This window comes from Styela clava, chromosome 12 (assembly GCF_964204865.1).
Source record: "Styela clava chromosome 12, kaStyClav1.hap1.2, whole genome shotgun sequence".
NCBI classification, from domain to species: Eukaryota; Metazoa; Chordata; class Ascidiacea; order Stolidobranchia; family Styelidae; genus Styela; species Styela clava.
This window is the reverse complement of record NC_135261.1, coordinates 16,202,722-16,219,622: the sequence shown is the minus strand read 5'-3', so window position 1 is coordinate 16,219,622 and position 16,901 is coordinate 16,202,722. Positions and strand designations below refer to the sequence as shown.

Below are 16,901 nucleotides of genomic sequence, written 5' to 3'. Positions count from 1 at the left end.
AGTTTTTTAACATCTCAAAGTTTCACAACCACGGTATTCAAAACGAGACGAAAAAATTGATAAAAAATACTTTATTATTGATGTGGAACATTGATAAAATCGACAATAAAAAAAGAAAGGGTTTTAATAAATAACCACACGCATGCAAACAAACATAGCAGTTGGTAAACACTTCGGTCGATAAATAAATAAATAAAAGCAAAAAACCATGTGCAGTGAGTCGTGACTATTACACCAATTATATAAAAGCTGTATCCAGTGCTGGTTCAAGCTGGCTGGAAATTTAATCACAAAGTTAAGGCCAGATTTCATCTAGTGTGTCCCAAAGTGCTTTGGGTACAACCACACTTGAACCAAGTATGAAGCGGTATAAACATACTCAGTGCAGCACAACATGAATACTTTCCGTCGGTACAAGAAGTCGAAAATAAAAATTAGTTCCACGCAGGCAAATGATTGTAAAAAAATTGCAACAAAAGCAGCATTCGGAGCAGAAATTAGTACAGAAAAAAAACGCATTGGTGAACAAAAACGCAATGGGGAACATACTTACTTTAGATTAAATATAATATTTGTTAAAAATATTATTATTATTAATATCAACATTTATAAATACGATTATACTTTATAATTTACTATTCAAGTAGAATAGTAGCAGCGTCAGGTCACAGTTTCATTTTTTAGAAAAGCATGCTGAAATTTCTATACATGCTCAATCAAGTATGAGTCATGTATGGTTATTAAAATATAAACATGATTCATACTTGAATGAACATAACTTAGAAAATTCTATACTGCGATAGTAATAAATATAAATACCAGAAATAATTAATAGCAATTAATGCATTATAGTAAAATTATTACAGAAAATATTACGTATTGGGCGCAAGCATTTGGGCACACAGTCACGATAAATGCAATGGTCATGAAGAAATGAAAAATAAACAAGGGTATATACTTGCCTAGTATTACCTATAATGGTGTAATACAATCTACTATTCGGATTCTCATAATTTGGAACTATTTTTAGCAGTTCTCCGTTTCGTTTTAGTGCCGGATAACTTCGTAACTTTAGGTCTCGTTGATCTGTTGCTCTCAGAAAAGAATTCCAGTCCCGGTCTGTTGTCCGTACCAGTCGACAAATTTTTAGCGTCCGAAGTTTGTGGTAGACTATGTTTGTCATCTGATTTTGGTGTCGGTGGGTCCGAAACTTCATCTAAATATCCGTCCGAAATGTCGGTCTCGGGATCATTTAGTCCTTTTGGAAGATTCAATGCCCCACTGCTGCCATGCAATTCGGCCCAATCGGTCACAGCAGGCGACATTTGCAGGCCTTGATCAGTGGAAGGTGTTTTAATATTCAAGGAGAGTCGAGATGAATTTTTCGTTGAAGTTGGTGTTGTCGAATCCTTGGCAAGTAAGGATCCAGGTGCAGTGGCACATTTTGATATTGAGTTTCTTGGTGATGAGGATTTTGTTGATGATATAGTAGTGCAGGCATTTGTGTGAGAGGTCTTTGCGGTAGACGTGGGCGCTGTAAATTATTTAGTAAATTAGAATAATAAAAGTTATGAAAATAACAATAGGAATTGAGAACTACTGGTTTGTTTGATTTCAAGAATTCTAAGATTTTCCTCGGATTTAATTAGCCTCAGTATATCAACTCTCCATTCTGAAAGATATTGATGGTAGAAGTGTTGTTTTATTTATTTTTTGCGTTATTCGAATGAATGATTTTTTCGCACATAAATTGTTCTCATTTCATTGTAGAAGCTACAAAACCTACAAAAAACAGCATAGATAATCTGACAGAAATACTAATATAATTTGAAAATGAAATTGAATTTTGTGGCAGGCCACACATGAACTTACTTGAAGTCTTCATTCCAGCGAAACCTTGTAATCCCATCCATCCAATTTGTGCCAATTTTGAAAGTAAATTTGAACTGAACAATTTTTCCTCTTTCTAAAAAAAAAAAATAGATTAGAAATAGATCTCATCAACAATGAGTGCTTCTGAATATTTCCATTTGAAAACCATTGCTCCAACCTTTCTTCCATTTTTTTTATCTTGCTGTTGCTATTTATTTACCTTATAACCTTGCTGAGAAAATTTGCATAAAAATTCCTATCTTACCAGTACTGAGATGTTTCTGTGCAAATTCATTAACAGCCCTATTTTGAAAGGTGCCAAAACATGTGACCAGAATCAAATCATACTAATATTCCAAAAGACAACAATATTTTTGCAATACTCTTCTTTATATTGAAATAAAATTTCCATATTAAAAATATTAATTTATCATTAAACCTTTATAAAAGAATTGTCCCACAGATTGATAGCAATACTGCCATTGCCATGGTAGAATAAACATTTTACACACAAGACAGTTTTTTGGGAATCAATGCAAGTATTACATTTATCACAATAATCTAAGAGAGTACACAAATCATATGATTGCAATGTAAGTACAAACCTGAGGTTCCTCGGGAGTCGGTGAAGTTGTTTCAGAAATAATTTCATTGAGTAGAAAAGATGAAGAAGATGGTACATTAGTTAATGGTGAATTTGGAGGTGTTTCAGGTTTTCTTGAATCACTTCTCCTAAAATGTAGAATGGAACTAAATTATGCATCCCAGGGGGAAAAGCTGGGAAAATCTTACACACTACTTTATTTGTTGATTTTGATAGTAGCAAGGCTCTCATAAAAGTTCTAATATGCTTCAATTTGAAAATCAAAAACTTTAGTTGAAATTCAAAGTACACATTTCTTGATTACTGGAACTCTGTTATAGTGGACGAATATTTAAAGATATGCTTAGAGCATTGACCCCAATAACCCATTAGAAAGTAGACATTCTGATCGAACAGTGCTGGATAACCTGTACAATCAAGACAATCCAACTAGATCATTTTGCCAAGTTTCAAATATAGGAAAGGATTCACATAATTATCCTGGAAAAGAGGAAAGTCTAACACAACTCAATAATCATATGGCGAAGCACAGCCTCTCGTCTGGTTTCCAGTCCATGTTAGGTATGGGATTAGTTAGCTAGTTATTTGTTTCAGATGTCGGAGGAAGCCGTATCCGACCAGCAGTTACATGAACAATTGTATTTGAAATAATCACGAAAATAGAAAGATGATTACAAACCTATTCAAATTGAAGAGAATATTCCTAGTAGGAAGTGAAGAAGGCAATAAAAATGTTCTTTGTAAACTCCTGTTCCAAACAACATGTCCAGCAGACGATCGAGTTTCAGCATTTGAAGTCAGAGTGAAAGCTGATTTTTCTCCATTGCTGAGAAGAGGTGGCGATTCCACTTCACCATCCTAATTAAATAAAGGTCCCAGGTGAATACATATCTTAGTTAATTTTTTTAAAATAGTCTTCCTTGAAAGAACTTATTTTTTCAAAATGGGGTCTGATTTTTTAATTTTGTAAACAAAGATTTGTACAGCCACTTTTTTATAACCCTTCGTGTTATTATTATTATAAACGAGCGGGTGGGCGCCCAGAATTTCCGCTGATAGTTGAGACTCGCACTCAAGCAACCAGTTACCATCCAAAGAAACATGCACATCTTATATAACTATTTTTTAATGTTGCCATGGAGACGAAACTTTAATCCGAACTTTCTATGAACTCTGTAACTAGGGTGGCTGTATAACCCATGTGAAGACGCTACATCTAAACAGACCGACAGATACACGAACAGACAGAACTGAGAATAACGATCTCCTAAGGTGGAGATCCAATAGATATGTTTAGAAGAATAGTGAACTTAACCCACAAAGCATTGACAACAGATCAACATATGGGTAGATTATTAGATAAATGCCAACAAGTACAATAAATATGCTTGAGGTAAATATATTTGAAATACCTTTTCTAGTTCTGATGTTACTATGGAACTGGTAGCTGGTGCAATTTCTGGAGGTGGAAGACCGTTGACACTATGCTCCTGAGAAAAATATGAATAAAAAATATTATCTGCATGAAAGTAAAGAGTAATTTCAGAATATCTGAGTAACAATCAACAGTTTCGGTAACAAGCGATTTCAGATTATCTCTATAGAATTCTCTTGTTTAAGAAATCTTAAGAAAAAAAGAAAGTTTCACAACTAAACCAAAAACACATTCGAACAGACTGACTGGAGTAACTGAAATAGGGGGGATGACTTCACTCAACTTCAATGATTGATATGTAGGATTGATATATATATACTGGGTGATTCAGACAAAAAAAAAACAGTACCTAGGTCATTTGAAAATATAATAGAGAGGTCGTTCTCAAACGGTGGGGCGCGCCCCAGAAAGAGGGCATAGACCATTTTATGATGGGCCGTGTAGCAAATCAAAAATAAAAAGATTTGTCAGATTTGAACTTGCCCACCTTATATTGGATATTGGATTTGATCTTTGTGGTGACATGAATACATACATATATACAAAAAGAATTATCATTGCTGCCATAAAACAGCAATGTCCAGACAAAAAAAAATAATAACAATCACTACCTTGAAAAGATGTGCGAGCCCTAACTGCATACTACATGTTCTCGTATTATCAACAATGAATTTGTTCGGTTGCTTATTGACATCTTGTTTCTTAGTTTGTCCGGATAAGAAAGGATGAATGGAAGATAAGTACGACCGAGAAGATACAGAAGAAGAGACTGACTGTTGAGTCGATGTTGAACTGTAGATAACGAATAAAATTATTTTATCATTTATTAAAGAAAATCATTTACGATGAGCAAACAAGAAACAGCATTGTTTTTTAAAGGCTTCAATGGGGGACCAAACTAATTTGTCAAAATCTCATTCAAGTGTACAAATATTAATAAGTCACTAAGTAAATAGACACACCTTCTATCAAGGGAGAGTAAAGTTTATAAAGAAAGCTTAACGATTATCAGTCTACGTCAGGTATGGGAAAAGTTAATCAGTTATTCGTTTCAGATAAATGGATGTGTAGCATACCAGTGGTTATGTAAATCCCAACGCCGGAGAGGAGATCGGCAATTGCTCACACAGAACTATACCTTACAGCAGGGGTATGCATCCTGCGGCCAGTAAAACGAGTTTTTAATTTAATTTGGTATATGCGAGAAATTCCAATCCCTTTGCGTTGCGAAGCCTATACCTGAGTGCAATTTATTATCTATGACTTTACAATGCCTCAACATGCAAACAATGCATGTCACAAGATCAATAACCAAAATTTTTGTGCCTGCAAATACTAGATAGCCCATGTTAAATAAGGGTGTGGCCCGCTGTTCCACCCAGTTATTTCTATCTGACCCTCCCGAAGGTTGCACACAACTGCCTTACAGGATATGAACCTGAACAGGGCTGACTAATTCCTTCAATATTCTATATACCTCGTATAAATCTTCTAATAGGCCATTACTAATATTTACTAATAACTTCATTCTTACCAAAGTGGAGTAGTTGTAGACTCATGTGTAGGGTTCATAACTCTACTATTTATATAGGTATATTGAGTCAATGTTAGCGGAAACTGTTTTCCTGGGCGTATTGGTGATATCTCTGGTGCTGTAACATAATACAAAATAATTAGACATAGATATGTAAAAAGTAAAATACAGTAATTCTCAAGTAACATGGTATCAGGTCTCCAGTTATTTAACTAAAATAGTTCATTGCTTTTTTGCTTGTCTTGTCAATTTTTTTTTTGGTACCAGTATTAAAGACATCCATGCATTTTGACAATGCAATATTCCTGGTTTTTAAGATCAATAGCAGATATTAAGATTGGTCATTTGTAAAATCTATTTCTATCTGACAAACAACAGTGCATTGTGAAAAGTAAGGACGATTCTTTTTAAGGAAAAGTCACTTTATTATTTTTAGAAAATATGCCAAATCATACCCAATAAAAGAAGTGTGATTTATATGTCCCAAGGCGAGGAGTTACTATATCCTCTGATGGGAAAGGGTATGGGAGACATGCCAGGGGCAGGTATTTTTTTGAAAGGGGTAACATGTCCTCCAAATGGCTATTAACTGGAGGCTGGTGAATGGTGACCCTAGTTGGAGTATTAAAATTTCAAATAAAGAATAAACTCAAAACAATACAGGTATTAAGAAGATTTATTAAAATAGAACAGTGTCACAAAATAATATGATAAATAAATAAATGAAAAAGTAAAAAAAAAAGAAAAATAGCAAAAAGACAAAGCAGCCAATAAGTAAATGAATTAAATGAGCATAGTCAAAAATAAAATGAAACAACGGAATACTGCTAGTTTCTACAAAAAGTTGAACACACAACAAAACATAAGTCTTTTAAAACAAAGACTTTGAAAAGAGTGGTAAAATAAAGTCGCCAGTGGTGAGAGTAGAGAATGTTGGAACTGGGCCAACTGCAAGTGATGTGAAGGGATTCGCATTAATTAATGTGTGACTAACAGTGAAATGCGTAGAAAATGAAGTTGATAGAGAGAACAAAATAAAGACGATTCACAGTATAGGCAACATGAAATAGATTTAGATTGAGAAGTGATTTCTTGAACTCAGAAGTGAAGATATTTGCAAAAGTACGAAAATATTTTAAGCATAAAAGAAACAGTACAGTTTAGCTTGTGTGCAAGAAATGTGAAAGTGTTGTGACTGGTGCATATGCACAAGGTGGAACAGCAAATGACAGACACCAACACATGACAACACGAAACAAACCTTTGTTAATTGGAACAGTTGACGCTTGTTGTGCTTTCACATCATCATTTGTACTTCTTTCAGATTCTTTTTGAGTAGGAGAAGATGAAATTGGCATAGGAAAGGCCGTAGTCATGCAGAGAGGGGACCCAGAACTCTTTCCAGAAAAGGCCATCTTTATAATTGAGGATTTTAGTGGAGTTTCGTTTGATGATGTTTTAGATTCTGTTGTTGATGAATTACTAGAGTTGCCGTCACGGGATCGAGATAATGCCTCAGCTACGCGCTCGCGAGTGATAATTCCAGATGGAATGTCTGATCTTGGTTGCAGCGTCAGCAAACGATCTCTTTCAGCAAGAAATTTCCAATGATTTAATGTCACCGATCCTAAACAAGAAATAAAACTTGATAGCATATTTGTGTCGAGAAAAATTTCATTTTTTCCAAGTAAAATATACCCTCTGAGGCAGTTTAAATTCCTTTTCCAACGGTTATTATGTTCAGAACCCTGCTCTAAAGAGATAAACAATCATTCTCAAACTGACCTTCAAGTGGTTTGACAATCCTCAATTTAGGAGCCAGTGATGACCCAGGTCCATATCTATATTTCTTTCGTGATCCTTTAGGGCTGCTAGGACAAGATGGTGGAGGAGTTTGTCCACCAGATGGCATTGATGACCAGGGTGTGTTGTTTCCACTTCCGCAAAGATCAGTGAAGGATTCATCGTTCTGAAAAGAGAAACAATTGAATTGATAGAATAACATTTGAGAATGTCCGAGAAAATTTGCTTTGATAAAAAATAAGGCCATTAGTGTAGTGGTCCCCAATATGTCCGAAATATTGGTCATTTCTAGAAGAATTACTTTTTATTCTTACCCTGCCCGTGTTCAAAACTTAACATACAATGCTCAAATTAGTTGAAATTAACTGAGAAGCATAGCTGGATATATTGAACATTCATTCAACTGGATTATGATCAAATATGTGCACAAAAGCAAGTTCATTTATCACATTGATTAAAGCACATTTTTTATAAAACATTTATTCGTACAAATGTTAATATCGTAAATTTTTCTTCCCATTTACATAGTGGTTTATATTGCAGAAAATAAATGTTTTCAAACTGTGAAAATGGGAACCTCTGCATTGTTTGAAAGCACTTTATCAACTTGAAACCAATTCCTAAAAAATTATTACACTTGATGTTGTTTAACTTACCATTGCAAGCCTTCTGTCAAGTTCCATATACCTTGCATTCTCTCTTCTCAAAGCTAATTTCCTGATAGCTCTTTCCAAATCTTCTGTTCCTGGAATACCTGGACGTCCAAGACTGGGGGTTGTCAACCTGACAAAATGGAGATATGTTATTAAAAGATCGCCAGTATCGAATAATACATAGGCAATATATCACGAAATGAAATATCTGATGATCAAATAGATATGAATCAACATAAATTGAAAGCAATTTCTTCATTTTGTTTAGAAATCTGCTATGGTGTATGGAATTGAATTAACAAATGATCACACACAAATGCATGCTCGATCACATTTAAGCAAATTAATGCAGTTACTGACATCACTGACAACATGTATTGTACGTAGAAACCGTGGCAAGCCAGTTTGAAAATTCAGAAATGAAAATATAGTCAAGAAAACATAATCACAGAATGACACAATTCAAATCAGAATTGCAAACTTTCTGATTACTGAAGTCTCACCCCAGCTTTGGGCTACTCTCCTCTGCCAAGCTCTCCAAAGACTCTCCATGCCACGATCTCTCAGCTCTCTTTTTGCAAATCTCCTCGGCCTTATTCGGCAAAGCAGAAAGGGAGCGGTTGTGACGGGAAAGGGAGGATTTGGTGGTTTCAGACAAGGTTGAAATTTTTTGAGCATTGTGCAAAGTTGTACTTTGTTGGGCTAATAATTTTTTATTTGCGAGTTGTAAGCGAAGTGAGGATGATTTTGTGTTTGAAACAGAAGATGGGGTGGTAGAGGATGCATTTTTTAGTGGGGTAACGCAACCATGTATACTTTGGGTGTAATTGTAATAAATGGACGAATGATTAGCAAGACGGTGTTTGTCATGAGGAGTACTTGACATGCATCGGCTGCTGGGGTTCAAGAAAGGGAAACAAGCAGGAAGGGGATAAAAAGAGAGAATAACATGCAAATTACATTCAATAATATTTACGTATTAACTGCAGTCCAACATGGGACAATCTATAGCAAAAAACACAACCTCAAGCTGGAAGCATTACAATTGATTTAAAAAATTAGAGATATGATTTGACTTAATTAATCAAATTTGCTACATATGAATTAACATTTTGAAAAGGTACGTTGAAGTGAATATCCAACAACAGTTTAAATGGAGCCATTTATTTTCCATTGCTTTTACTCAAATTACGAATTTGCATAATTGAATATTATATTGTAATTGCCTAATAATTGCGTTAAGTGACAACAGCTACAAACATAGTTTTCATGACCAAACAAACATACCCACATGCATATTAGCCAACTTGTAATATTTTACCTAATAATAATAATGATAAAAAATTATACAATAAGACCTACCCAGATGATTGCCCACTTTCTGGGGAAGCTTGATGAATAAAGCATGGGAGCCTATTTGAACCAGGAATTGGAAGAGGCGTTGGAATAGGGCGATCTTGCTTTCTAGGAGTTGTATACTGAAAAATAAATAAATACAAATTTTAATCAAATGATTATGTTTATTAGTAAACATTAGTAAAAAGAAGTATTAGTCGTACCTGGAATTTTGAATTCATCGAAAAGTTTTTCACGTTGTTGACGAATCTTGCTGTATTTAGAACTCTTTGACTAAACGTTTCATCTCTCCTACTTCTAATTCTTGGTTCAGATCTCGTATATCTTGACAATTTTAAAGTCTCACGTGTGTCAGGAGAAATATTTTCAATATCATTATCTTCATCAACCACACTTGAAGGAGGAGACGACCATTCAATGGAACCAGACAAAGGATTATAGAAACTATTAGGTTGAGGAAAATCTTGGAAATTCATTTCGGCAGACATCCCTCCACTGCATTCTAACTCAGCAGCAAGAGAGTCACTAAAAGGCACAGTTCTTCCATAGTGTTCAGGATTGTCTCTGAGTATTCTAGCTTCTTCTCTAGTCTCGTCAAGCATATTTGTAACTTCCTGATATCTGTCTTCTAGGGCTTGAATCTGGAAATAAGAGGGTATGCATATTTAAAACTGATCACATTAGGTACTGAGAAACTAGTATATTCACTACAAAAAGTATCAAGTAATCACCTCTCTTGTAAGTTCATATTGCGTGTTGTTAGCAGCAGTGAGATGTTGTTGTAATTCTTCATTTTCAAGAGCAAGTTGTTTCTGTTTCCTTTGCATGTCAACAATTTGTGTTAATAACCTAGTGATTTCCTCTTGTTGGCGAACAGACTCTTCATTTCTTAGCAACAATTCTTCTTGGAGAAGTTTGTTACTATCTCTTGCCTCTCCTACGATAAAACATTATAAAGATACGAATTATTAGAAATGATGACAAGCGTATAAAAGTAAGAGGACAGAATGTAGGAAATAAATACACGATCACAATGTATCTACAGTACAGTTATTATCTAATGAAACATGCTTCTTGACGGAAGCACAACAAACAATGACCAAGAATTTACAATTAATTGTACCGAAAATACATAACTATTAAAATAACTATTAGGATTATGATATTATGAGTATTGGATCCATAATTGCGGCGGTTCAACCCTTGGCAGAAGTAACACAAAAATAAAAATCATGTTGATTAAATGATCAATTCAAAATCAAATGGAGTGACAAATACATTGTAGCGATCTCTACTTACTTAGTTCCTCTCTCAAAGCATTTAGTTCTTTCACTGCATCAGAAACCAGTTGTTGTTCTTCTGATTCTAATGCTTCGTTTTCACTCTGAGCTTGCACTTTCTCAACTTTGAGTACGCCATTTTCAGATTCTAATTTACGAATCTTGTTGTGAAGGCTTTCAATATGATTATACATTCCTGTTCGGCCAAAGTTCTTGAGTTCTGATAAAGATTATAAAAGGTTAAAGTTCATGAAGGTAAACAATTTCCGGACATGACAAATTTCAAATTACTGTATAAATTACAAACCTTTGACAGGGGAAGGAGCGCCACTTGAATCTGTCTCATCGTCAGCATAGGTGTGAAGCAAGTCTTCTTTGAGACTAATTTCATGGCGCAACTGTGAGACCTGGAAAGTAACATTTGAAACAAACAAACAAAGGTTGAAAGTCATTCATGTGAGTACGCCTAAAAGTTTGAAAATAATGCAGTTTGAGACAACAAACCTCTTCCAAAGCTCCAGCTAATTGCTCTTCAAGCTGTTCATTGCGATGTACAATATCCCTATTCTTTTGCAAAAGAGTTTGTCCAATACGAGCTGCTAGTTCCAAATCTTTTTCCTTCTCTTCCAATAAATGTGTTACTGCTTCAATATCATGGTATGTTCGTGTCATTTGGCTCAACCGATCCCCGCTGAGTACTGAAAGAAAAAGCAGGTAAAGTAAATTTTAAGAGATTAATAATGGTCAATTACTTGGCTATTTTCGTATTTATCGTACGCTACATACCATGGAATTTTATTTTTTATTTGGTCGTGATAAAAAAAAAGGCTATTCACGGTAATAAATTGACTACCAAATATTAGACTTAAGCTACCTTTCTCGTCTTCCTCAAATTTTAAATCTTCTTCTGACAGACTTTCAACGTCTGAAAATGTACTATGAACCACGCTACTGCCTTCATCGCAGTTAATGGCAAAACTGAATTTTAACTGAGGCTGACATTCACACAGTTCGTGATCACAGCAATCTTCTTGTGTTAACTGTTGCGACGAACGTCCTTCATCTACCGAGTCCCAATTTAGCGACGAATTTACTGATTTTTTCTCGTTTGGAATTTGTAATTTTTGCCCTCTGTTTTGCATGTTTCTTGCGGCCGCACTGTCCGTGCATGGAGTGCTTGTAACCCAAGGGTTTCCACTTCCAGCTCTTGGTTTTGATACCGGAGTGGCTGCAAAATTCTTTTCAACTCTGCGTCGCAAAACAGCCGAACTTGTAGGTGGTGGCATAAATACATCACTCGCAGACGACCTTCCAGATGAAATTGGTGGCAAATCGCTTTCACTTTCTGTGGATCCACTTCTTCCTGCGTTTTCCCAAGACTTATATCCGTTGTCTTCTTCCAAGTCCGAAATAGGCGAAGGTAAACGCGGCGAAACCGCAATAGTACTCGCAGTAGTCGTAGTACTATCACCAGAACGAGTAGAGTTAGGCGACTGAATAAAATTCATCGCACTGAGTAATCCGATGCGATTGTGAACAAATATTTTATCAGACTGCATGTTTAGTTTATCAATAACTTTGTGCACAATTTAAATAAAAAGGATGCCCTGAACATTGAAATAGGAAGATACGCAACGTTAGCTGTGTTGAAGACTTAGGTTTCCATATAATCACGGCTACGTTCATGAATATTTAATTAATTGATGAACATCAATTTTCTAATATTTAAATATGTACGCGATGACAATCGAAATTTAGGCCCCAAGAGGTTGCTCACCGAGTGTAGGGTCTACCTACGTATAACTAGTTTTTCAAACGTTCAGCCTAACAGTGCGTATACAGATCTCTCAACTATATATTACTTGGTATAATATCCTGTAACAACACTGCTCGAACCTGAACGTCATTTCTGTGTGATCGCGCTGTCATGCAAACATTTACTCAATAAAAACATTTAAACCAAATTCACATCCATGTCACTAACCGCAAACAACAGTCACAGCATATCACAAGTGTGAAGCGAACAGAGCAACTTGTTTTAAAATCCGACAATGCGGAAATCCATAACTGTAAAGCTTAACAACGACAGAAATCAACAAAAGCCTGAGACGCCAAAACGTATCGTCTGTCATGTAAACATAAGTCTCCTGATTGCCCCCTCAAGTCTCCAAACAAAGGCTGATTGATAATTATGAGTGGCAATCGTACAGCTACGGCGTTGTTTACTCCATTTAAAGGCGTAGGATACTTTTTTCTCGAAAATATCCTGAAGTCCTTATCTCTGTTTTAAGTAATCTGTCTGGTGATCTTATCAGGCTAAATATACTTCCTCAGCATGTTATCACAGTATCAGTTAATTTCGCACCGGGCTTCTGTGATCAATCGCGATAAGGTCTGCGGGAAACGATATTCACCTACAATAGCGCGGAAGATGTGTCGAATTGTCATAACAGTGAATACAATAAAAGACTGTATCATATCTCATATCAGACTAAAATAACATCAGACATTGTTATCAAATAATAAAAATATATTCGACACATGAATAGTAATATTGAATACGGCAGTATGGCGTTGTCAAGATAGCCAAAACCAGGTGGTGGAACTGGTGAAATGAATCAAATTCGACTGCGACAAGTCCACTTACTCCGTACAATATAGGAACTGGTAGTAATTGGTTACAACTATCCTCAAACAATTGCATTGGATTGCTTTAAAGATGAATATTCACGCATTGATAGCATAATTCAAACCAGTTTGAGGGGTTCGATTATGCTCTTTGGTGAATTCAAATTCGGTTCCCAAGGAGTCCAAACGGAAGCCGCGGAAAATTGTTGCCACAAGATGAATGACTTGCCCTATCGCTAGAGCTAACCCGGATTTCAAGAGTTTGAAAAGTCATAAAACCGGCGGCGGAACTGGAGAATTAAATACCACTGTCCACGAGACCCTTAATCTGCGTAATTCTTTCCAGTAAGTGAATGACTTAACATATCAATATGGTTGATAAATGCATCGACATTGAGACCATCGCGATCTGCCTGAACAAGCGTTTGCTTGGATAACCCACACTAACCGGAGGGAGTAGAACATAGACCACGTACAAAATTGTAATATGTATCATTTCAAAGAGGTGCAGAAATTTCTGTTTACCTACGTAACAGCTAACTATCATAAAACAATACCGTAATTCCTGTGGTCGCTGTTCACTGAGGTTTCTTTATCAATCATGGTATAGAGTGGTGCGTGATGTTTTCCAAATCATTTGTCCCATCCCCATGCCGTAGCTCGTGTTATGCAAACTGAAACTCGATATTGCAAAAAAAACTCGGCAATGCTCCAGTATTTATGAAACGAACCTTTTTTTGGTGAATTAATTAGGCCTTGAACTTGTATAGTCACGTAACACACATAGCCTTTGTTTGATATGCAAACATGCTTTTAAATGAGAATTTGTCTTCAATGTTTGTGCACGTACAACCTGATCATCAAGATGTGATAAACGTGAACCTCGCTAAATTGAGAACAGAAAACCGCTGTGATTGTAATACGCGACCATGGCGGCAATTGTTTAATGTTTAACATCGCCGAATCGTCATGCTGAGAACCGGTGTAAACTGTGTATGCTGAAGAACACCATATCGAATCTTAAAAAGGCTTGTTAAGCATTAAGTTGTTTGAATTTTACGAAAGAAAGAAAAATGGACCTCGAATTTCTAAAGCAAGATCGGAGCGGTCATTCTTACGATGTAAAACTGTAGATGGCGTGCACAAAACTGTAATTTTTATAGATCGTAGATGCTGATGGAAAGCTTTCAATCCAGAAGATGGACGACATTTGTAAAGGTCAGAAATCTTTCATATCACGGACCTCACATGCTTGTGATGTAGCAAAGAGCCAGCGTGTGAGCAAATAATTGGCGACTGATACTGCTGATCGCAGCATGCGCACATTTGTCGAAAACATTAGGTGGAAGAAGCACTTGTATGCATTTCATCGATATACGTTATTAAGTACTTCTTGATGCACATAATTAAGAGCACACAAATTGTGAGCTATACTAAATAAAATGTTGGTAAAATATTGTAATGTGCTTGTCACATCCGGTGTATAGTATCGCACAAAGAACGATGTTCGTCTTGAACGTTCCCTCCTTTCTCTTCAACGACCGGTAGTCATTTGCAGAAATATTCCATTCCAAATTGATAGCACATCGAACATTTCTTAGGAGCATTTATTCGCTGAGGTTATCAATGAGCATTCCAGCCAATATCTCATAGAACGCATGGCTTATTAGGCAAGCATTTATATTTTACTAACAATAGATGTAAACGCATTGTCCCAGTTCCTATAGATTACTTTTGTCAGGTATTAACCATACATGGGGTATTATTCCTTATCCTTGTTTTTTCCGCGATACACACGTCCAACTGGAATTTGGTTAACTTTCCACTTCCTGATCAATACCAATAATGTAACTTAAAATATAAAAATGTGAATCGTTTGTCGACTAATATTGGCTTGGTAACCTAGTAGTTCAATCGTTTGGTCTAACTGCGTTGGCGACGCACGTTAGAAACTTCGGTTCAAATCGAACCCATGTTCACCGCCCGAACAGGGCGTAACAAATGGGGTAGGTGATTCCGATTAAGTGTTCGGAGTTTCAATTCTCCTAAGAATCGTAGCTTATTGGTACAAATACTTATCTGAGTATGGTGTTGAAAACGCCTCATACAAACAAAAAATTTGTTACATGTAACGGAATCATATATTTACAAAGTTCATATTAAAATAATATTAAAAATTGCATCAATTATTCATGAAAAGTTACTTAAGAATGGCTATTGCATCGTGTATGCACTTTCTATTATGTACCCAGGTGATCTTGACGTTTGTTCACCGTATTATGTAGGTTTGACCAAATGTACAAAGGGTTTGCCGGGTTAGGAGAATATTCATGTATATGTTACATCGCACTCACCGCAGGCAAACCGCTAAACAAGCTAGGAACTGGGCTTTAAAAAGTTCGGTCAGTCCGTATCAGTCCAATGAAACTAAAAAGCCTACCATATCTTGCTAATAAAATATCGATACTACAACAACTTGATATATATTGCAACGGATGAAAAAGCAGACAGAGTATCACGGTCTCACACCTCCACAAACATTACAAGTAAGAGTGAAAGAATCGTATAATTTACACAACTTACCGTCTAGAATCAATGAAACATCATCATATTCAAATATCGTAGTAGTATTCGTTCTTTCATATTCCGAAAATGCATATTTCGTATTCCACATTACTTTAAAATTGTATTCAATCAGCTAATCCCTAAAACAACCTGTAAACCTATATCACACGAAACAAAATGAGTCCGATGTACAGAGAACTATAAACTAAACATGGGCTCTAAAAATATCCCCGAGGCCATGTAGGGACTATCAGCATCACTCATACCAATGTTTAGCCATATTCAGCTACAGTTTACGATGAACGCATTATGCATGTCCTTACTGCGCCGCGATGCTTAAAATAGCCACAGAGGCTCGGTTCGGGTATTCATGCAACTGCATAGGTTGTTATTGCACCACTACGAATGAGTCAAAAATGGATCGATAAGTCTCCTCTACAGGGCGTTTGAAAGTAGTTAAGCGAACACGTAAAGTATGCATAATTTATTCCCGTCTTGGAATAAATCTGCCCATTTTAAACAGGGCAATGTAAACATCAGATACTTGAATTAAAGTAAATTTTTAGGAATAAAATAACACATAATCGTGTTTCACCTCAAACCTGTATTAACTATTGACCTACCCTAATGCTAACCGCGGAAGTCAAAGTTTACTCGACCAGTTTATTTTGTTAGCAAATTTTTAGCAAGAATACAGGACGTGGTACAGATTCAAAAAATATATACCAAAATAACGCTTTATAACCACGTATATATCGAAACGTTAACTAGCTAATACATAAACGATACACGTCACACACCCGTGACATTGCGTCTAAACATCTAATATACACGAGAACAATGCTGCTCTGTGGCACGCCCAAGATTGTTGAAGAATACTTTGTCTACTTATTTCAACTAGAGACATTCCTAGTTCAATACCTATAGTTTACCTCTACGCTACACTACCGGTGAATGATCTCCTTGAGCTGTTCGTAATACCGATCAAACGCTCGTTCAGGTCCCCAATGACACCGTATTAAAACCGCCGAAAGACACGAAAACAGGGTCTCTCAGATCATTGCTTGACGCACAGAATCAGCTATTTTGGAGGCGGAGAAACAATCAAATAACTATACTTGGTGTCTCATAACAGCTATGGGATTGCTATATAAAACGTCATCCTAATGGC

At 36.0% G+C, this 16,901-nt stretch overlaps 1 protein-coding gene across 7 annotated transcripts in view; it reads right to left on the bottom strand.

Moving 5' to 3' along the window:
• Positions 1-56: 56 nt before the first annotated feature.
• Positions 57-16,901, bottom strand: part of LOC120330337 (uncharacterized) — a 29,115-nt gene continuing 12,270 nt past the window's right edge. For 2 of the 7 annotated variants that reach the window (XM_039397244.2, XM_039397243.2), the window contains 17 exons: positions 11,042-11,235; positions 10,845-10,944; positions 10,557-10,757; positions 9,989-10,194; positions 9,461-9,898; positions 9,264-9,379; positions 8,405-8,797; positions 7,905-8,031; positions 7,231-7,414; positions 6,707-7,072; positions 5,446-5,563; positions 4,523-4,703; positions 3,889-3,966; positions 3,156-3,334; positions 2,478-2,604; positions 1,873-1,966; positions 57-1,534 (listed from right to left, as the gene is read on the bottom strand). In XM_039397244.2, coding sequence (XP_039253178.2) covers positions 1,008-1,534; positions 1,873-1,966; positions 2,478-2,604; positions 3,156-3,334; positions 3,889-3,966; positions 4,523-4,703; positions 5,446-5,563; positions 6,707-7,072; positions 7,231-7,414; positions 7,905-8,031; positions 8,405-8,797; positions 9,264-9,379; positions 9,461-9,898; positions 9,989-10,194; positions 10,557-10,757; positions 10,845-10,944; positions 11,042-11,235 — 3,629 coding nt within the window. In that variant the 3' untranslated portion in view covers positions 57-1,007. Of the gene's footprint in view, positions 1,535-1,872; positions 1,967-2,477; positions 2,605-3,155; positions 3,335-3,888; positions 3,967-4,522; positions 4,704-5,445; positions 5,564-6,706; positions 7,073-7,230; positions 7,415-7,904; positions 8,032-8,404; positions 8,798-9,263; positions 9,380-9,460; positions 9,899-9,988; positions 10,195-10,556; positions 10,758-10,844; positions 10,945-11,041; positions 11,236-11,411; positions 12,163-15,748; positions 15,878-16,901 lie in introns of those variants that run through there. The other 5 variants (XM_039397246.2, XM_039397239.2, XM_078118942.1 and 2 more) reach the window with 5 other exon arrangements.